General features: G+C 31.8%; 1 protein-coding gene across 1 annotated transcript in view; it reads right to left on the bottom strand.

Annotated features, from left to right (window-relative positions):
* The window catches only part of PCDH15 (protocadherin related 15), a gene marked incomplete at its 3' end in the record, with an annotated part of 922,351 nt that overhangs the window by 35,697 nt on the left and 862,249 nt on the right, over window positions 1-24,405 (bottom strand). The window contains exons 27-28 of the mRNA XM_079136109.1: window positions 18,078-18,293; window positions 10,710-10,798 (exon numbers count right to left, since the gene is read on the bottom strand). Of these exons, the coding sequence (XP_078992235.1) occupies window positions 10,710-10,798; window positions 18,078-18,293 (305 nt within the window). The remainder of the gene's footprint in view (window positions 1-10,709; window positions 10,799-18,077; window positions 18,294-24,405) is intronic.

Raw genomic sequence — 24,405 nt, 5'->3', positions numbered from 1 at the left:
AGCTCATGTAAATATTTATTATATCACATTGTTTAGGGAATAATAACAAGAAAAAAAGTCTATACATATCCAGTAAAGAAAATGCTGGTTTTAGTTTTTATCTGCTATTGGTTGAGTCCACAGATGTGGGACCCACATATACAGAGAAAATTGTACATCTTGCAAAAGACAAAACTAAGAATTAAAAAGTTGAGCACTTGCTGGGGATTGTGTGGGAGAGGAATGGATAGATGGAGCACAGAGGATATTTAGGACAGTGAAAATACTATATGATATTATAATGTGACATGTCATTTTACATTGTCTAAATCCATATAACATACAGCACCAAGAAAGAATTTAATGTAAACTATGACCCTTGAATGATTATGTGTCAGTACAGGTTCAACTGTCACAAGTGTACTGCTGTGATGGGAAGATGTTGATAATGGAGGAGGATGTATGTGTGGGGCATGAAACATCGGGAAATCTCTGTATTTTCCTCTTAATTTTCCTGTGAACCTCAAACTGCTCTAAAAACAACAAAAAGTCTTTAAAAATTCAGTAAAATAAACTCCGAATATTAGAAAATAATAGTGCACCAAAACATGAGACAGTCTAAGTCTGAACAAGATTAATGGGAAAACTGTATGTAATAAAATATTCTGGGCAATGGGTACTTTGAAATTAAAGAAGAGAGTATTTATCATTTGGAAAGATTTTTGAGGATGAAGGTTTCCATTGCACAATGGGTAGAATACATTTAATGAAAAGAATTTCATGTGAAAGAAAGAACATGTTGGAATCAGCATGCCTATAAATAGTTTGGAAAAGCCAAACATGGTTGTGCACGCCTATAATCCCAGTGACTTGGGAGGCTGAGGCAGGAGGATCCCAAGTTCAAGGCTGGCCTCAGTAACTTAGAACTGTGTCAAAATTTAAAAAAAGAAAAAAAAAAAAAGAAAAAAAAAGAAAAGAAAGAAAAATGGAGTGGGAACATAGCTTAGTGATTAAACACCCATGAGTTCAATCCCCAGTACCACCTATGGCCCTGAAAAGAAAAAAAAAAAAAAAAAAAAAACTGGATACATGAAAAACAGTTGGGTATGGAAAATAACTAGAAATAAATTACTTTAGGTGAAGTCAGGAACAATTTCACTTACACATTACTCATTATTTATTACATATATATATTTATGATACCCACTGTAGGTAAGGCACTGGTGAATAACAAAATTACCCAACTTCAAAAAGTTTGTATAAGTTTGCAAGGCTGGTATAAGACCACAAAAGTTTGATACCATTAATTTTCCTTTGTGGAGTACACAGGACATTTTTCTTACTTCTACTGCTTTTCCTTTATGCACATACAGGAAGATACTATGGTGTAATACTTTTAAAATAAGAGCAATTGTTCAAAATAGTGAAAATTCAATAATATTGTCTTTTCATCAGCAAGTACAGAGAAAAACACAACAGTGTTGACTGTGCTGCCTATTTATTCCAGGTTATTTAAGTATTATGTAGATTCAGGTAGAGAAAAAAACAAATCAGAACATAATCATTACATTTACTTTAAATCATAAATTAAAGGTGACTGGCCCCCAAAATAATTGCCCTGAATTTACATTCTTGGTAGCAATGTATCTATTTAAAACACAAATACTACAGTCAAATATATTACAGAATAGTGTCCCAGTATGGCAAATTTCTTCAGAACAAAGAACTGGCTTTACTTGATCTCCTAAGGAGTGAAAAACTGGGCAAAAAATTAGGATATTAACAATAATTATTGAATAAAAGTCGAATTTTAATTTAGAGTTTTATTGTTACACTATGATTTCGTTGTTGTTGGGTACTCGGGATTGAACTCAGGGGCACTCGACCACTGAGCCACATCCCCAGCCCTATTTTGTATTTCATTTAAAGACAGGGTCTTACTGAGTTGCTTAGCACCTCAATTTTGCTGAGGCTGACTTTGGACTTGCGATCCTCCTGCCTCAGCCTCCTGAGCTGCTGGGATTATAGACATGCCCCATGATGCTCGGCTTGTTACACTATGATTTAAAATCTTTATAACATACCCAGATTATTTATATAATTATGTCATCTTCAGAAGAATTTTGAAAACTGAAAACTTCTAAGGAACTAGTTAGTATAGTTAACATAAGATTTTTCTTTGTTATGGGAACATTAGGTAGTGTGCTGTTATATTCTAAATCATGTCAATACACAAGTTTAAGCAGTTTTGTAGAATAAACTTTTAAAAACGCGTAACTTTGTTTTCCTATGCAAATACCTTCATTTAAAATCAAAAACTAAGGTTGTGAATAAAAACTGGCTCACTTGTTCTTGAACCAAGTTATTTTAGGTATATATCCTTAAATTTAAATTTATAGCATTACCTCCATCTGTTCATATATACATGCATCTTCAATTGGATTCAGCCATATATTGCATTATAAGAAAATAAAGTATAAAGTCTTAATTGAAATAATTGTATAGCTGAGACAGGTATTTACTTATGGTTGATTTAACTTTTATTTTTTACCCTAAAATTATTATAACTTCCATATTCTAAATTACCTACCCATAAGTATTAATGAAAAATAAATTGAAATGATCATTTGATGAGAATTTCTGAATTTGCGAGCCTAGCTCACTCACAATAAAAATAGGTCAAATTTTAAATTAGATTTACCTCCTGAAAAGAAATGTAGCAGAGAGAACCTAGTTTGCTGCTGGTCAATAGAGGTACATTCAAATTAAATCTCCACTTGTAGATATCTGTGTCTTTCTAGAAATTACATAAAGTCTCAAAGTTTTAAGTCACACCTCTGCACAATGGGGATACAAACCAAAGAGGAGAGAAAGAGATAGAGAGGGAGAAGGGGAGGAGAGACTTGCAAAAGAATTAAAGGCCTGACTATGTATTTTGGAAAACTCTATAAAACAACTGTGATTTAAATGTCATAAAAAAACAATACATAAGAATGCCCTATTTTCATATTATGATTTCCAATTATTTTCTATATGGTAAGAGACAAAGCTCTGGAAGCTAACCTGAACTGAATGATGTGATATTTGAAGAGCATTAAACAGATTAATATTAGTTAAGTTTACCCACTCTATGTCCTTTCTGCTTCTCTTTCCAATTTCCAGATTCTTTTTGGTAAAAAGGTAAGTATGTTATAGGGCTAAAATCTTTTCTCAAGGTTTTATGTTGCATTTCACATAGAGAATATGAATAACCACTTCTCTTAAAAATCACAGGAAAAAATATTTCTGTATAAATTTTTTTTGTAATCACTGAGATGATTTCTAAATTCTTTTAAAAAATCAGTTGCAAATCATGTTAAATTAAAAATATCTGAGCAATATATTTGTACCTTTAAGTGTTCTTTGTGAAATTGATTTTTCCTCATTCTATCTCAAACTAGCCTTCAGTCCTACTGTTTTCTTAAAATATTCTCTTCAATATTTGTTAATTTTTATACGCTAATAACTATTTTTACAGGAAAAATGTGGAATATGTAAGAATATCTTCATTTTACTTAAAACTAAAAAAGTGTTTTAATTCGGTCTTCTACTAAAGTATATAGTCAACCTAGTAAAATTCTTCTTATCGCTTCTTGAAAAACAACAGCAATAGATACAAGATTTCAACTTTTGTTAGAATTAAGGGCAAAATGGGAGGTAATTATTGGAAGTATTTTTGCTTGTTCATATCTTCATTTTTTAATTTGTTGTTACTGTGTCCAAAGTTTGAATAAAAAATGAAAATGATAAAGAGTAGAGATAATAATTCTAACAGAATATACCATTTAAGTATACCAGTGAAGCCTCATACTTTATTTTAATCTATTATTTTTTATGTTGTTCAGAAATCTTGGGCAAACAGCACAAATATCATTTTAGTTTTTTCCTTATCATATCTATCAGATGGGAAATATTAGTTGATAAAATTGATTTATTATTCTTCTATACTTCATTTCTTCCAACATAAACTGGTATAGTTTTGATAATAAGCACTCAAAAATTTGTTGATTAATGTGATGACTATTTTGGACATCAAAATAAGACATAAACTTACTGAAACAAAAAGAACAGCTTACATGACTCTTTACTAAATAAACGGAGGAATCTTAAAAAACCTATTTGATTTTGCTTGGGTTACTTCTGCTTATAGGAAATTATGGACAAACTTGGAAAATGCAAGTGACGTAAAATAGAAAAAATATAGCTTTAAAGAATATGAGATAATATATATTAATTATAAATTTTAGATATTTTTAACAGGTGACTAATCTTTAATATAACATTTATTCATGTTATGCTAGACAATATTCCTTCAAATAACTTAACCAAGAATTTATATTAAATGAACTACTTTAACACTCATAAACAACCCTAGAAGTGAAATGTATGGAGCACCCTTATTTAAGGCTTCTTTCATTGATGCTATCAGTTCAACACTAAAGGATTATGCAAAATGAAAATCCCTTCATATGATACTGAACACTAAATACACATTAAATCTGTAAAATTTTTTCATCTCAAAGATTTAAGCATTAAAGACACTACAACAGGGCTGGGGTTATAGCTCAGTGGTAGAGGACTTGATTAACATAGGTGAGGCCTGGGTTTAATTCACAGTACCATCAAAAAAGAAAAATACTACTGCAATATGCGTGATTATTCATATGAAAACAAGTTTTAAAAATATAATTGTATAGTGGCTATCTTGCATTCTACAAATAATTAGTGTTTCTTATAATCAGTTAAAAGTAAACCTTCGTTTTTATAAGCAGAGGAGATTACTTCTACTTCCTGACCAAAACAGAATTAAAATCTAAATATTTCAGAAAAATAAAAAATCAATTCCCTTTGTGCTGAAACATAGAATTATCAAAGATTTGGTTAAAATTGAATTGCATTCATCTTAAAAAAAAAAAAAAGATTTCATTGTTATAATAGAATTTGTGTTCTATTGCTATGATTGGCCTCAATATATTTTACAACTATTTTATCTTTATTTCAGAAAATATGATTTTTTTTCACAAATTGTACTGCTGAAATGGTTATGTTCCATTATCTGATAAAAGTTAGACCATTTATAGATCAGTAGAATAGAAGGAAGGGAATAGGGGGAGGAAGGAGGAGAGGGAAAGGGAAATACTGGAAATTGAATTAGAGCAAATATTTCATACTTCTATAACTATATCAAAATGAATCTTAATGTTATGTATAACTAAAAAGAACCAATAAAACATACAAGTAAATAAATAAAAAGTAAATTATATGAAAAAATAGCAAAGGAAAAATAGTGGTAGAGTTGTAATAAAAATAAAATATAAGCATTCCAATGTATTATGCTTAAAATCATTCAATAAAAATATGACTGATGCCAAAAAAGATCATTCATGATAATTCTCTACTGATGATTTCTTTCAACTATCTTTGTGCTAAGTAAACTTAAACAAAATTGCTGGTAACAGTTATAAACCACAGCTTATAAGAAAAACTATACAACTAAAGAAACTCTGAGGGTGACTGGTGGCTAGCATATTGGACAGACAACAACTTGCCATATTAAGCTGACCTCAAAGACTTCCAAGTGAACTATGAGATTCTAACTCATTTTCTACTTCTTATCTGTCTCTTGAATTGCTGAGCATGCTCTGACCTCCGAGTTTTTACATCCGCAATTCTCTCTTTCTTAGTGGTCATTTGAATCTAATTGAATAGTCATATGACTTTCTCCCTCAGTCCATTCAGTTATTTGTTCAGATTTCATTTTATCAAAGAGGCTTTGCTTAACTACCCTCTATAAATTAGTAATACCTACCTGCAACTTATATTTACCTATATTTATATTTTATATTTGCAATTTATATTCACATGTCTTTGTTATAATTGCAGTGCCTAATATCATATTATATATTAGGCTATTAATATTGCTATTTTATTGGCTGTTTTCTTGCAAGAGGATATAAACTCCATGTAATCTTGGTTCTCTGCTTAATCTAAGTGCTTATAACTATGAGCTAATTTTTTATGAGTAAATTCCCAGCTTTATGTCATGAATATTAGTACACTCAAAGAATTTAATTTACTATCCAAGACTTCTCAGCTAATCATTGGTGCACTGCAGCTTAAGTGTAAGTCCTACAGATTCAAACTGAATTTAAGAAAATGTAAGTAATGAATTTATCTTTTACTGTTTCATAGATTTGCCTGTAGAGAGACATCTGAATTCTCATCCTAAAAATATGTGGTTTGGCTAGATTTCCAAATTATGTTTTGTAACTTTAATTCCAGGAACTATAAATTGATTACACAGACATATTTCAGGTGCTATATAAATATTTCATGGAGATGAGATGGTTGCACTTTAAATCAATAATTGCTTCAAAAAGTCCTACTAAAATTGAATTTTCATATTGTATTTAGAAAGTAAGAGAAGCACTGGAGCAATTCTGAGAACTAAATTACTGGTTCCGATTTGTATATTTCAAAATATCTTTTATATAGAGTCTTAGGATTTAAGTTTTAGAACACCAATCATTATTATTAATTATTATGAATTTTATTAATTTGAACTTAAGGTGAAAGAGAAGAAGAAATGAAGAAAACAAGAAATGAAAACACTTTTAGTTTCTTCTCTGTATTCTTATTTTTAATTACTTGTTTATATTAAATTTTCCCTACTCTTATCCTCACAGCTGTTGCCTCTATGACTTAATCTCAAGAATTTTTATATATGAAAAACACAAGGCTCCAAACAGATAAATTCTAAGATCAACCTGAGACACTACAGATGTGCAAGGCAATCCATAGGGTGACTAGGGTAACATACTTACCCTGAAAATTAATCTAATTAAAAATGGATGTTTCACCAGGTATTGTGGTGCACACCTGTAATCCCAGTGACTTAAAGACTAAGGCAAGAGGATTGTAAATTCGATGGCAGTCTCATCAACTTAGCAAGACCTTGTCTCAAAATGTAGCTCAGTGGTAAAGAACTCCTGGTTTCAATCCCCAGTCAAAACAAAAACAAAAACAGATGTTACATGGAGATTTGGCCAATTTTATAAGCATGACATAACAAAAATGATCTTTAAAATTTATTGGAACCATTTAAGTTCATTCAAGGGAAATATGGAACTAATCATTATCACCATTGTAGCAGCCAAGATTTACTCTAAGCATTCTAGTTTCCAGGTACTGTGCTGATAACCATCAACATACACTAGTCTTGTTTGCAAAACATTTTCCAACATGAAGTGGATATATCAGGTCATTAAGCTTTCCTTTCATCAACTCTCTCAATTTCATAATAATTTAGGCTTATCAAGGAAATCTTAGACTATGTTTTGACCTTAAATATGGGTCTATCTAAAGGAAAAAAGTAAAAGTGATAATCTCATGTAATTCAAAATTTCCACTTCATTTATGACAGAAATGTCTCATGGAAAATAAAGAAAGTGGCTTTGATGATGAAATGACTTGTTATCTACAAATGTCCATAGGGAATGAACATGTTAATTAGTGTGGTCACTGGAACAATAAATTCTTATATTTAATTAACTAATTGGCACTGTGTCCTACATGTGTTATGTTCATATTTTTATGACTCACCCTTTGGTACTGATAGGATGAGCATAGGGATTCACACTGCTAAATCATGTCCAAAAGTTCCCATCTCTATTGTTTTAATCAACTAATGTAGCTTTCAAAAAGTGGTGAATATATTCCTTCTTAAGAAAAATATAAAATTACATAGATTGAAAAAATCTACAAAGAGGAATCAGAAATGAAAAAGACAATCCCTTTAACAATTAGTGAGAGAAAAACTGAATATCTATATATAAAAGAATATACCATATATAAAAACTAACTCAAAATGAATTAAAGACCTAAAGTAAGACCTAAAGCTATAAAATGCCAGAAAAGAACATTTGAAAATAGTTACATACTATTATATTTGGTAATGACTTGTTGGACATGATACCAATAGCACAATCTACAAAAGCAAAAACAAACAAATGGGATGACATCAAATTTAAAAACTTTTTTTCACTATAGGACCCAACCAACCAAGTAAAAAGGTAACCTGTGAAATCTTCGAAAAAGCTACAAATCATATGTCTGGTGAGGAGTTAATATTAGAATATATGAAGAACTTTTTCCACAGCCTAACTACAAAAAAATCAAATAAGCCCATTGAAAATAGTCAAACAATTCAGACATTTCTCCAAAAATGATATACAAACAGCTAACGGCATACAAAAAGATGCTCAATGTCATTTTTCATTAGAAAAACTGAAATGAAAAACAATATATGACCTTGAACCCGATATGATGGTTACTACCAATGAAATTAAGAGAAAAAGAGCAATCATTGCTAGGAATGTGGAGTAGTACAAAGCTTTGTGCACTCTTGGTGTAAAATGATACAAATATCATAGAACGGTATTATGTTCTTTAAAAACTTTAATGAAGCAGAACTCCCATATATTCCAAAAATTTCACCTGTGTGTATATATCCAAAAATAAAAAATGAAAGCAGGTCTACAAGAGATATTTGTATAACTATGTTCATAGCAGCAGTATTCACAATATCTGTGAAGTAGAACCAACCCAAATATTCATCAAGGGATGAATGGCTAAACAAAATGTAGTAGGCATATATAACGTAATACAATTTAGCCTTAAAAAAGAGATAGAACTTGTGGGCGTGTTATACCATGGATGAACTTTGATGCTATTACATTAAGCTGATTACAAAAGGAGAGAGTTTGCACTATTCAATTTACATGATATATTTAAAGTCATCACATTTATTGATAAAGGAAGAAAAATGGTAGGACAAGGGGAGGAGATCTAATGCTTAATGTATAAATTTCAATTCCACAAGATAAAAAACATTCTGGGAATCTGTTTAACAACAGTGTGTGTGTGTGTATATATACATATACACCTATCCGTGCATATATATGTACGTATATGTACATATGCATATATGTATATATTTAACTATACAGAATTATAAATTTTTAAATTTTAAGATGGCAAAATTTATTATGTGAACTTTTTAGAACAATAAAAAAAGAAATGAGACAAATATGTGCATTTTGTGTTTAATATACTGGCAAAGACATATTTAATACTGTCAAGATCATTCAAAGAGGGTTGTGGGTGTACCTCAGTGCACAGTGCTTGCTTAGCATGTGCAAAGTCCTGGGTTCCATCACCAGTATTGAAAATAATTATCATCAATGTAGGATGTCTTTATTCGAGTTTTCAAGATAAGAAAGTATAGATCCAAGTATTAAGTGTTTTGCCCATTTATAACAGGATTGAATATATATTTTTGAATTCATAAACTTTGCTCCATTACAGAGCTAAGTCCTTTTTTAAAAATGTTAAAAAACTTGACATTCTACGTAAACTGCCCTTTATGTAAAATCCCACTTATATAAAAAGTTTAACATTCATTGGATATTCATAATTTTCACTGTCCCAGATATATAATTTAGTTCTCAACAATCTTATAGACTTTATTAATTCTCATTGACAAAAGGCGAAACTGAGGTCTGAAAGGATTAGTTGTTTAAGTCTGTAACAAATCAGTCGTAGGAAATTGAAGCTCCTTTTTCGATAATACAATTATCTGAAGACCTAAAACAATCTTTTTCTTGTTCAGATGATCATATCCACCCAACATCATCAAGTCTTACAAAGCTCCATGATATTGTACTTTTGTTTTTGATTTTCAATTTCAGTTTAATTAAATATAAAGAAAAGGCATGATGATTTTGTTTGTACTAGACACCCATTAAATAGAGTGTATCAAGTTCCTACTATATAACTGTAGTAACAGTGATAAAAAGAAATTTTCTACCTACATAAAGATTATATTCTAGTGGGAAAATGATATATTTACCAAAATTTTAAATAATGCTTTGAAGAGAAATAAAACAGAACAAAGAGAGTACCATCTGAAAGCAACAGAACACATACACACAAATACACAAATAAATGCCAAATATGAGAATTGCAAAATGATGTCAGACTCTATTAAGATAGTTGAAATGAAATAGTAAAGATATTTTAATAATGTTTGATAGTATCAAATTAGATAACAGCAGCCTAATAAATAATGGCAACTAAAACTGAGTGAACAACATGTTTGGCCACTTGATGTCCAATGTTAACAAAGCATATGTTTTGTTACATATGCTACATGTTTTAGATAACTAAGAACACATGTTGATCAAAATTAGGTTTAACTTGATTTTTAAAGAATAATCTCTAGCAATTTAGACACACTACTTTGAAGAATAACATATTCTGGACTGCTGGATTGCTAACATATGAATTTTATTTTTTATATAATCTGGGATTGCAAAATTAAGCATATATTAAATCATGGATGTAATGATTTCTTATTTTCAGTCTTTTAAGGTTGGTTGCTGTACTATTCAAATCATTCTGAATAATAAAATCTTCTCAAACCTAACTTTTATTGGCATTTTGAAGATACTATCAAAATATTTACATATTTCCAATGAAGTTACATTGACTGAGAAAAGAGTAATCTAACCTATAATTAGAAACTGTTTTAAAAGTTTCCTTTAATCTGAATATCATAATAATTAAAATATCTTAATAGAATTAAAATCAGTCATATGAAAATAAATATATAAGAAAATAAAACCCATTACTCTGTAAGATCTTCTATCTTTTTTTCCACTAAAGTAGGAGGCACATTGGAAACAATGACTTGCATATCCAGCTGATTGACCACAGAGACCTGAAAAAAGAAGAAAAAGAACTCATTTAGTTTTTACTCAAAAATTCAACACAATCTTCTGAAGAGAATAATTTCATGTTGCCATCTACTTTTTATATATAGGGTCCAACTTCTCTACCTATAGTTGCCCGTAGATGCCTTATCAGGGAATCATGGAGGCATAGAGCTATAGAAATTACTTAATTAACTTAAATGAAGTAGCCAAACTACAAGACAATGGGGAGAAGTGGAAGTGTAGCAAGTTAGAGTGCACACAACTCCTTTGAAGAGCTCAGCTACCATTTAATTCTACTGAATATTACCACATAGAAAGAAAATTCAGATTTACTGAGTCTTTCAGTTATTTAGGAGAAGAAGAAATCCAAACTCTTATGGAAAATGTTTGCAAACAATTAAAAACACTTCTAACCATTGTTCAAGCCTAATACATCAAGTCTGAAGACTACATATCAAAGGGATCTGTTGGTTTATCACCTATGCACAAGCCATTAACATTGGCAGTTTGACCTCTGTACCCCTAACTCATTATAACTATCTGGACCCAAATGCCTAAAGTTTACTTAAACAAATCAGTCTTGATTATTTATAAAAATCATATAACATCATTAGATAAATTGATTATCACCATTTTTATGTAACTTTATCTTTTCTTATTGGTCCTGAGTAAAGAGAAAGAAGTTTCATAAAAGCCTTTTCCAATTATTTTTGAGCTAGGCGAGGTAGTGCATGCCTGTGATCCCAGCAGCAAGGTAGGCTGAGGCAGGAGGATCGTGAGTTCTTCTGAAGTGATAAGCAACTCAATGAGACCCTGTCTCTAAATAAAATACAAAATAGGGTTGGGGATGTGGATTAATGGTTGAGTACCCCTGAGTTCAATCCCCAGTACCCACCCCTAAATAAATTATTATTTTTGAGTTTTAGCAGAAAAAACATGGACTATCTCTAGATGTACGTATATGAAACTTGCAAAGTTGTCTCTTTCCTTCCTTCCTTCCTTTCTCTCTCTCTCTCTCTCTCTCTCTCTCTCTCTCTCTCTCTCTCTCTCTTTCTCTTTCTCTCTTTCACTTTCTTTTTAGTATTAGAGCATGAAAAGTGGGAAAAATTCTAGCGAAAGAGAAATAGTCTGAAAAAGTAACAATCATAAGACTTTATTTAAACAATAAATAAAAGCACCAGATTTCATTCTCTGTCTCCAGCACCTCCCATCATCTCCTATAACAGCCCTCTCCCCTTGGCTCAGAAGTTCTGGAATCCAGGCCTCAGGGATGAGGAGCTATCCCAGTGTATTGGTGCTGAAACAGTTCCTACTTCCAACTACTAGTGGGAGGAGTCTCAGAGGTGATAACATAGTAGTTATTGACAGGCAAAGCAAGGAAGAACCTAAGCAGTATATTGAAGGGAGGATAGAGAATAAGGGTAATCATTCTTTATTTCTGGTTCCTTCAATACAAGGTTGACATTGCTGTCTGTCCTGCTGGATGTGTCTCTCTTCACAGATCTATCCCTGTTCCTGATAAACATGTTTCCCTATCAGCTTTCAGGCCCTGCAAAAAATATATAAAATGCATATTTGATAATATGCAGTATGGACTGGTTAACTGTTCACGTATCTATTTCTGTTTTCCTCTTGAAAACCTTGTAAAAATAGATTTCCTGGACTCCCATGTTGGTTATTAGAGACATATGGTCAAGTTTGTGCCAACGTAAAAATAGAGGAAGGGAAATATTGATGTTCTTAGACTTCTTTCATCTGTGAAAAATTGTCTCCAAATCTTCATTAGAAGGAATAGAGAAAGGGAGAAATACACAAGGGGAGGAGTTTAAGTCTCCAAACTTCCCTTCGTTGAAGAGCTTTCAAGGACACTAGTCAAACATGTATAATATCATTGTTATGTAACGTGAGAGAAAAAGAAAGTCTGTTGGGTTAAACCACTGAAATTTTGGACTATTTATTATATAGTTACTCTACCAGCTCAAAGTACTCTTACAATATTGTTGGTAGAATCTTACTAATTATAGAATAATAAAAATTAGAATGTTCATTATATGTGGGTGCAAGAAAGCTGTAGCCTTTCTCTGTGTGTGTTCTAATGTTCAGCAACTGATTTATTAAAAAATAGTTATAATGCAATCAATTTATATGTTAGGGAATTTATTTGGAAGCAAAATTTTGCCTTGCACATATAAATGACTATCATTGGTCTTTTAAGAACAGTCAATGATTTTGCTGCATTCTGGAGAAATAACTTATTCAAAGAGGTGCTAAGTTTTTTGGTAAACTTTTGAACTAAATTCTGACTGAATCAATGATAAAAAGTAAGTAACATTTCAGGTTCTCAGAAATATGTACAGATTAAGTTCATAATTTTTCAAAAGTATTCTCTGATTTTGACAAATTCTGACATGATTTTGTATTTGTAGGATATAAGAGGACTATAATGGGTATGGTGGCATACTCCTGTCATCCCAGTGACGCAGGAAGCCTGAAGCAAGAGGATCACCAGTTCAAGGCCAACCTCAACAACTTAGAGAGACCCTGTCTCAAAAAATAAATAAATAAATAAATAAAGGGGACTTGGGGTCTTAGGGATTAAGCACCCCTGGCTATTTCCAGAACCAAAAATATAATTAAATAAATGAGAAAATAAACATTTCTGTTAAATTAATAAAAATTAGTCTACATTTAACTACAAAAGTATTGTCTCAAGATTACTTCTAAAACTGTTCCTTTCCCATGATAACTTCTATGAAGATATTTTCAGAAATTCCTAAGAATCACTTATAACATAATTTTATTTTTAAAACTTTTTTTCATTTGGCAGTGCTGGGGATTCAACCCAGGACCTTGAAATAAAACAAAACCTTACACCATAATTGTAAAAATATCTTTAAAAATTCCTTAATTCAGCTCTATGTAGGTTGATTATGTATTTTATTTCTAAGTACTATTACTTCTTCCCTCATAAGTCTTCTATATTTGATTTCCCTTTCTCGATCACATAAAGGTTAGACACTGCCATCTGATACAAATGCAACATAACTCATAAATAACTGACATATATGTAACTTTCAATTTTATGGCATCCACATTGAAAGATAAAAATTGGCAAAAATTGTTTCAATAATATTTTTATTCCAATATTTTAAAGATTAATGTAATCTCAATATATGTTCAATATAAAACACCTTATTAAGGAGATATTTTACATTTTTTTCACCTTAAGTCTTTTAAAGCCAGTGTGCATTTCATACTTACAGAACATCTGTTGGTGACCAGGTGATTTCCAGTGTTCAGTAGCTACATTTGACTGATAGCTAGGTATGTTAGACAATCCAGTTACAGATACACTCATCACTCACTTCCTGCTTGAACTGTCCCTATTAAATGATCTCTGCTACACACTTTTCATGAAGTGAAAGTAATAACCATGTATTTCAGACAACTGTGTATTTTCTTCTTTGATATTACACGGGAACTCAAGTTATAATTTCTACAAGGTTAGGTTTGATGTGAAATCTAAAGCCGTGTTTAGAAACATTTTTAGTAACCTGAAAATTCATTTATCTTTCTTGTAATTTGAATTTATTTTTTACCAATGAATTAGTTTTCAATGTCTTTCTTGATTAGTTAGAAAATATTGGTTCAGATTATTGTCAGATTTTTCAAATGGTACCATACTTCATTGCATAATATCAAGAAATATTATTTACTATTATCATTGATCTCATTAGTTAATATTTAAATAATTAGTTAATATTTAAATAATGTTATATCTAACATTACCCAGTGTTAGATATAAGCTTTCCAATATTCTTTTTTGTGCTGAAAAAGTCTCAGTGTTTTCATTAGCAATAAATATTATCATTTGTTTTCTCAAAATGACATGCTTATAGCACTCACTTTTGTGTTCATGTCTACCAAATAGGTTTAAATGAACATATTTTGTCTTTGAGTTAAGGAATTCATGGGAATAAACATAGGGAATAAAAATCTATGAAAGGAGCAAGGTATTTTGAATCAGGTTTAGTGGTGGAGTCATAGAAGTATCCTTATGGGTGCTTTAGTTTTATCTTTATTGAAACAGGATGCTACTCCTTTACATAACAATGAGAATGCTGAATGTACTGGATCATTGGGAACAGAAAAGATTTTCTAGGACATTGGGAGTGAATGGTCCAAGAAATACAGAATGAATGCTGGAAAAGAAATGAAACTAATTATACAACTGTTTCTTTTTTTGCAGATAAAATCAGCATGGGAAGAGGTCTGGGGAAAGTAGAGAGTTGAAATTAACTGGAGTCACAGTTTTGCTACATGAGTGTGATATTAGTAATGGTGGTATGATTGTCAACCTGACTGGATCGAGTGATGCCTAGATAATTGGTAAAGTGTTACTTTTAAGTGCTTGTGTGAAGATGTTTCCAGAGAAGACTGGAGTGCAGGTAGTGAACTGAATGGTTGAGCTCTCACCTGACTGAAGACTGTGCTACACAGTTGGCTGCTGCCCAAGAGGTAACAATGCAACATAAGGAAGCAAAATATGCTCTCTTTTTGGTTTTTCCTTTCTGAGTGGCCATATTTTCTGCTGCCCTTGGACACAGACTACAGCGCCTTTGACCTCTAGGATATCTAAGGCCATCAGCCTTAGATCGTTAGCTACATCATCAGGCTTGCCAGTTGTCAGGCTCCTGGCTTCTTAGACTGAACCGTGCTACCAAACTTCTCTATTTCTTCCATTTTCAGATGAATACTGTGAAACTTTTCAGCTTTATGACTGAGCCAATCTAGTAAATTCACTAGTTCTGTTTATCTGGAGAACCATGAATAATATAAAAAGAAAGGAAGTTAAATTTTATATTATCACACTTATTATAATTGAAAATGTACCCTAAAGCTTGTAAGCAAGAAGGAGAACATCAGGGGTTCTCAACAGAAACATGATGGAGAGTAAATTTATTATCAGCTAAATGGATTAAAGGTCCTAGTAGTGACAAAAGAGTGATAAAAGTTAGACACATTTAGCATTATAGTCAAAAAGTAGGAGGTTTGAAATGGAGATTATGGAGGTAAAGGTAAAGATAATGGTTCTGAGTGGTTGAACTAGAATGGAGGGCAAAGTCATCAGAAGGAAGGCATTCAAGGAATTGTGAGTGTAGAACACTGGAAAAATCATCACTGCATATATAATGAATGATATTACAAAAAAATTAAGTTCAGAGACTTGGTGGAGATAGCGACATTAACTCAGGAACTCAAGTCATTGAAAATGACGGATAATGACCCAAGAAAGGTTTGGGAGATCACAGGGAGTAGTGAGTGACAGATGATGAGAATGAAGACTGGACCCCCAGGAGGGAAGCAGAGTTTAGAAGGGATGATGTTGTACTCAGAGGACACTACTCTTAAAGTGGGCAGTATGAAGGCTGTGACAGACACAAACAAAAAAGAATTCAAACAAAAGCCACCACTTAATAAAGCAGCAGTAAAAACGGTGCCCTCTCAGGGGAGAACTAGATTTGTACTAAACAAGAAGCCTTCTTCTAAGTTTAGAAACCTTCTTTTATCCCACTCTTACTAAAATTTTCCAGTGGCTGTCCACTGCATTTAGGGGAAAGTTCCAGCATTTTTTGTGTGGCTTAATTCTTTTATATGGACCACCTATTTCCATCTCTAGCCATATTTCTTATTCATGTTCCTTCTCTCAGTCTTCTCAGCTAAGTAAATAAATATCTGTGACTTTTTCAAATTTGTCATCTTCTCTTTCTTTTTGGTTTCTGTCACATATTGTGTCTTGTGAATAGAAGCCATTTTTTTACATCTCTTTTTTGAACTATAGGTTCACATCATTTTGCTGAGATGGCTTCTCTGATGCTCTTAGTTTGTGTCAGAATATAATAACATTATATATATATATTTATATATAATGTATATATTACATTATTATTTCTTTTAATTTTTCCTCAAATATATTTTGGCATATGTTAACATTTTCATACATTAATTATGAAGTATAAATTTAAAAAACATAAATTTCATATTATTTATGTACAAACAATATATATACTCTATTCATATTATATATATTCTATTTAGTTATATTTTGTTTGTATTTATTTTATCTTATTTTGACTGCACTTTGTGTAGTGATCTTACTGTTTAGTCTTTAAGGTTCTCATTGTGCATAACTTAAAAAACAGAAAAAGACATGACATTCTTTTATAATGCTTATAGATCTTAATTTGTTCAAAATTCTATTTTAACCTTAATATTTTGTAAGCCAAAACTTCTTTGCTGAGATTGTCCTTCATTCATCCTATTATAGCTTTGTTGTTACAAAGAAGAATGTAGCTGGGGAACAGATGGGGCCTTCATACCCACCAGAATCATGGTGGTCAGTCCTCACCATCATCTAAGGTGAAAAATACCTGATCACTGATGACTGGGTGTATATGATGGTTAAATTTGTGCAGATAACTAAGGAAGAAAACTGTGAGCAATTAAGATTTATTAAGACAAGAACAACAATACACAAATTATACTTACTCCACCTATATGTGACAAATATTTTCAAGAATAATTTTAATTTTTATTAGACTTGTCATAGGAAAGTCAAAATAGGCCATACTTCTAACTCAGTAGCAATTACACAGGATATGTGAATTCATGTTAAATATATTGAATAAAAATTAGTATCACACTGTTTGGAAATGATCTACCACTGAACTTGTGCACAGCCTAAGAGAAAGTCAGAAGATTAATATTACTGACTATTGGCAAAATAACTTAGACAAGGTTTATCAATACCATTAACAGGAATTTTGATAAAGCAAGGAAATTACAGCTATTAGAACATAAATTGCTACAAAATATTTTATTGTTGTTTTCTTAATTACAAAAGGCTTGATGTTAAAAATGTAAGTGAAAATTAATGATATTTATATTTTAGAAACCTGTTTTAAACTATTCCTGAAAATATTATGAACTGAAAATACTATCCCCTGGATAGTAGTGTGTGTAATTTCTTTCTTTCTTTTTTCTTTCTTTCTTTTTGGTACCAGAGAGTGAACCCAGGAGCATTTAAGCACTGACCCACCTTCCCCAGTCCTTTTTATACTTTATTTTGAGACACAGTCTAAATTGCTTAGGGCCTTACTAAATTGCCGAGAATGACTTTCAACTCCTGATCCTCCTGCTTCAGCCTTCCAAGTCAATGGGATTACAGGCATGCCATTTGCCCGGCTGTGTGTAATTTCTTTATCTGAAGTTTCATTTACTTACAAGTACATCTGCTTTTCCACTCAGTCCCTTCCCATAGTTGTCAGTTGCAATAACTTGAAACTTGAAGTAGGATCTTCTCATATTATGGAAGAGCATAGCAGTCTTGATGAGTCCTGTGTATGTTTCCACCACAAACCCTTCTTTGCCCTCTTTAATTGGTGGTATTATGAGTCTGTATGCCATAGCACTATAATTACCAGTATCTTTATCGGTAGCCTAGGAGAGAAAAAAACAGATTGTAAATTGACAGGAAAAAATATTCCTTACTGCAGGGCCTATTTCTCTTGTTACCATTGTTGTAATAATACAATAAAGTTATCCTAAAATTCCTTTTTTTCTGAATATTATTATGTATACTTATGTACTTTGCATCCATGGTATTAAATGGTTATTATGAGAATGAGAATGATTACTGACATGTGAATACAAAGGATATAGACAGTAAAGGAGGAAATGAGTTAAATTTTTTGACTGATATGCCTGATAATTCAACAAAGGGTGGGTCTGGTTGTTTACCTGAAGATTGTCTTAGTGTAATGGGCATACCACATGAATTTCAAAAAATCTAGCATGTAGCCTCAAGGAGGTAAACGTAAAAGACTGTACAAAATATTAAAATAACAGTAAGGTAAATCAAAGTTCAGAGTTTTTAACAAATAAATTTGGGAATGCATAAAATGATCTCAATGAGTTGATGCTATCAGTACAGAAGCAGAAAGTTAAACAACTAATCCAATTTCTTTCTTAATCATTTTGTATCCTGATTGACCAGGTTTTGTTATTAGTGGTAGGTGACTAAAAATCTATGTTTAAGTTTCTTACCATTTAGAATTAAAAAGGATTAAGTATTTGCTTAGATTTCTTTTCTATTTCTTTATAAATACAGTTGTGACCATAACATATAAGTTAGTTCTATGGCTCCTAATTAAGGGACATTTTTCAGAATGTAATATTCAAAGTTATTAAAAGTGAAGTATTTGAAAAAATTGTGGAGAAGAGAGTTTTAGAAAAATTATACAAGACTATATATACATTATTCATGATACTAGGTATATATTATGTATTTTCACTTATAATCATTATTTTTCCCATTGTATAGCTAGTCTTATTTCTATTTCTATTAATGCTATTATCATTAAATATCATAGTAAATGTTTGCATTGTAATGCTAAGAATTTTACAAAAACATTTAGTAATAAGATAAATCTCTCTGAGGAGGTTACTGCTTTAATTATGTAAATTTGTGTTGCCCAAATGAACTCTGGATGATAGAAATGTTCTACATCTACACCATATGACAATAGACATGCATGGCTACAATAGACAATGCATGGCTACTATATTCTTTAAATGAGGCTAATGTGGCTAAGTAAATTAAATTTTAATTTGATATAATTTAATTAAATTTCAATAGCCAAGGAATATATAAGTGGTAATGTTGGGATACAAATAATTAAATTAGCAAATAATAGCAAAATTATATTAAGGTATAGCATGATCTTGACTCACTTTCAAATTTTTTGTACACACACGCATACACACACACACACAAAAATCATTTAAAATATTTCGCTTCAGTATCAAATATTTTCTAAGGAGTTAATAGTCTCAGCTTTAGAAGAGGGCTCAGACTACCAGCTCATCTCTTTATGGTATGCATGGTTTGCATCATAGCAGAGTTGTTTTGGCAGTGGAGTAATGGTTATTAGATTTCCACATCAGTTCACCTTCTCACTTAAATGAAACAAAAAAGAGCATAGAGGAAAAAAGTTACTAGCTTTTCTTTTCATGCCTTGACTCACAAGTTTCTTTTTAATTTAACAAACTACAGAATAAAAACCAAAAATCATATTCCCAACTAAAATTAAAGTCCAAATCTAAAACCAGTAGTCAAAGACATTCCTGTACTACGAGCAAATTTACTACTAATGCCAAAGCAGCCAAAAATTTGGTGGTATTTTATCTTTTAACTTCTGATTAACATAGGAATTATACCTGTAACAAACTATTGTTAATGTAAAGTTTGAGGTGCAACAAACATAAAAAGTGTACAAATTATAAGTGTACAGTTCAATAGAGTTTTGCAAAATATGCATCTGTGTGACCAGCATCTGCATCAGGAGATTGAACATCACCAATGTTCAGAATATACTCTGACCATTCTAGGCCTACCCACCTCCCTTGGGGAAACTGCTGTCCTTTCCTTGGGTCATTGATTAGTCATGTGTATTTTCAAAATTTATACTAATGGATCTATAGAATATGTTCTATTTTATGTCTAATTTCTTTCATTAAATTTTATGTTGTGAGATTCTGAGCCTTTTTATTTTATAATAAATGCTACATAACAATGAGATCACATTAGAAAAGAAAAAATGGTTACCATAAAATCATAGTGATTGCTTGGTACATTAAACTACTTTACACAGTTCCCACTGATTAACTTCCAATTTCAATAAACAAATTCACTTGATAAAATTCCTAATTCATTAAATTATGATAACTACAAAATAGCCATATTTCATCTTAAAACATTAAAGTGCTGTTTGTAACATGCCTTTTCTGAAACAAATAATCATTTAATGTAAAAGTTTAGATGTGGAATTAGTCATTTTAGTTCAGAAATATTTAGGATCTTTTAAATAACTTTTCATAGTATATTTGGAGAAATTAGTAAAAAAGAGACAAAATTTTAAAAATCATGTTTATTAGCCTTCTTAAGTATGAAACTCTATTGACAAATGTATATTGTGCAATAATGACCCCACTTTAACTTCTGTTTCTTTAAATGGGCATGATACTCTTTGGAATATACATGATCTCATCCTGAAATGATTTTGAGAATAATTGCCAGGATCATTAACATTTTTCAAATTTCTCCCCTCTCTCTCAAGTTTGCATAATTGAATACCTGTAAGGAAAAGAGTGAATCATGAAAATTTCAATGAATGCAGTAATTATGACAATTGAGGGGATGTTCAAGTTTGAGTCAACTCAGTTTATGACAAATACATGATTTAGGATCTCAATCTATCTATGAGATCTAATTCTGACTGATAGGAGTGCATACATTATAATTACACAGAATTAACACCAAAATGTTCTTTTCATGAAGTAAATGGCAAGATATACATTAAATATCAATATAAAATACAAAAATCAATATAGAATTCAGAGCACAATTTAAAATTTGGGTTAGGATGTACAAAGTCAGTGAGACTTTTAGTGGTATATTCTATCAATTTACTTTAATTCAATTGAAGTAGAAATATTTACCTTTGTATTGTGTTTTGGAGTGACATGGGCTCCAAAGTCATATGTAACTTTGAAACAGTTTCTAGTTTCTTTATCTATAAAATGCGAAGAATAATGCCTAAGAAATGTTGGGGGCTATGCCATGCAGACTCGCCAAGATGGTGCCTGGCAGCCAGCCAGAAGTTGTTTTAGTCACATCGGCAGTGAGGAGGTTGATTAACATAAGCACACCCAGGTGATTTATCATTGGCTGTATTCAATTATGTCCCGGCACACAACGTGTGCACAAGTGTTCCCAAGTGTTCCTGATCATGCCTGCTCGTTTTGAGCTTTGCCATGATTGGGCATCTAACTCCTTGCATGATTGGCGTCAGCCCTACCCTTCACCTCCTGGAGGGGATGGAGCGCCCTGGTTTGGAGTTCAAGTTCCAGGATGGAGAGCCAGGGTTCCTGAGTTTCCTGATTCAACAATAAACCGTTTGGAATTCAAGAGCCTCGCTACTCGTTTGTCCCCCGTGCCAAATGGACGCCGCGCTGGATGGATATACACATTTTAAGATGTGTATATCTTTGGGATATGTATATGTATATGTATATATAGTATATATGGAGTTATGTCCAAATACAGTGTTACTAATAATCTAAATTTTGATCATATTAATCAAAAGGTTTAATATTTTTCAAAATATGATGTTTTTCCATAAATAAGGAAATTTATCACGTAACCATTTTAGATTTATTTATTTAGACAGATAATCATAAGATTCTAACTTCCTTAACCAAATAATATACTGATCATTTTTAACTTAGAAATCTTAAGGTCCATACAGTTTTTTCAATCTTATTATTTTTTTTTTATTTTCCAGCTCTCCTTTATTGTTTCTATATCACTTTTGAATCAAACTTGCAAAACCTCTTCCTCAAATGAAATCCAAACACTTATGTACAATATGTACTCTCCTCATCCTTGTTATTGAATAGGAGGTATCAGTATATAGCTCTTGGTTTCTCTCTTCTACTTTCGCTTCTTACGTCTTTAATAACCTCAGTGTTCAACAGATAACACATCTAGCAAATCATCTTTAAATTTGAGGTATCACTTCAATTCCATAGTAATTGTAATCTTGTGTCTCATGTTGAAATTGCTTATAGGGGAATGTGCCATCTCTGGAAGTTTAAACATCAAGCTATAAAGTTGTGACCCCAAATTCCACCATCATGGTCCATTCAGCCTTCTTTATTATCAGTACAATTTCATTCCCACAAACTCCCTCTTTGCATCCATTGCATGAAAGTTCATGTCCCTTTCTGCTCCATCCAGTAAGTTATAGCTGGTTACACAATTCTCATAACTTTATCCTTCAACAAAACCAGGACGTTTCTTCTCTTGGATCCGTCTAATCATCAATGTATTCTTGGTGACTGAAGAGTGCATAAAGTAACTAATCAGGCAGACTACTAGTGTTATTATAAGTCAACCAACTCTGAGGTCAGCTGTGTCTTTCTTCTATTTAGAAAATATTTGCTATATATGTGGTCCCTCTCTCTCTCTCTCTCTCTCTCTCTCTCTCTCTCGTCCTTCAATTAAAATTCACTCTTCCCTTTTTTTGGTACTGAGGGTTGAACCCAGAGGTACTTTACTGAGTCACATCCCAGCTCTTTTTATTATTTTTTAAATTTTAATACAAGACCATGCTGAGTTGATGACTGGCCTTAAACTTGGGATCTTCCTGCCTCAGGAAGTAGTTGATTACAGACTTGCGCCACCACAGTTGGCCCTTTAATTTACATATTCTTTCAGTCTCCTCTGGAGATGAGGAAGTTTTAATTTACATAAAAATTGAGGCTATTAAGTGTGAGATTTCTTGAATTCTTATCACTTAACTAAAAAAACCTACATCTGTACTTATGCTCACTGCTTTCTTCAAATCCCAAAGAACTGACACTCCTTTCCCATTGAAGTCACTTAGACCTTGATCTGAGTCACTCCCAGGTCTTCTGAAGTAAAGCTATATTTATCTTTGTCCTTTTAACCTTTTATTCTGAAGACTATAAAACACATAATACCTTTCTCATTAAAACAAAACAAAGCTCTTCTTTTACTGTATACACACTTATGATGATATCCCTACAAATTTCATACCTATTTTTACCACTTCAGTTTCTCAGAAAAATCTCTCTATAATCACTATCTCCAATTCCTTATCCCACAGACATTCCTTCAATGCAGTCAACCTCTGCCTCTCCCATCTACTGAAGGCAGTCATTGAATCTGGGTTTGTCTCAGATCAACCAGTCTGGTGCTATTTTACATTATTTGTATAGCATTGCTGCTGCTGCTTCTGTCTGTTAACATTTATTGAAAATTTAATTTGCCAAGTATCATGTAAAAACTGTACATGCATTATATCATTATCTATTGCATCCTTTCCTTTGAGTAGGTTCTGTTGTTACTATTTTACAGGTGGAGGCACAGAAAGATTAGTAAATTGCTCATAATCACACAGACAGCTTATAGCTTCATGGGGTAGGTCTCACTGTAAACTGTCATACTTGTCAGACTAAATACCAGGAATAGAATTCCACTGAAAATAGTATCAAATGCTTAATAACCTATTCTAAGAATTCTTCCTAGATTCAATAAAGAGATGATAAGAAAAGGTAAATATGCAGATCAAAAACTAAGTGCTATAGATTGAGTGCTTAGTTCCCCAAATTCATATTCCCAATGTGATGATGTTCAGTGATTAAGAGTTTGGCGTTTAGTATACCAGGGCAGAGTTCACATGAATGGTATTAGTGGCCTTTTAATCAGGTCCCACAGAGTTCCTTACCCACTTTTTCGAGGCAATGATAAAACAGAAAGACAACCCTATGAACTAGGAAGCAAGCCCTCATCAGGCACTGAATCTATTGACACCTTAATCTTGAACTTCACTGCCTACAAAGCCACGAGAAATTAACTCATTTTATATATAAGCTACTCAGCCTATGATATTCTGTTACAGAAACCAGCATGGAGAAGTGAATGTAGGAATGCAGTAATCTTACTATTGATGGTGGCTTTTACTTA

This window comes from Sciurus vulgaris (assembly GCF_902686455.1).
Source record: "Sciurus vulgaris genome assembly, chromosome: 4".
NCBI lineage: Eukaryota > Metazoa > Chordata > Mammalia > Rodentia > Sciuridae > Sciurus > Sciurus vulgaris.
Note: the sequence above shows the minus strand (reverse complement) of the source record. Positions and strands in the feature narration are given on the sequence as shown.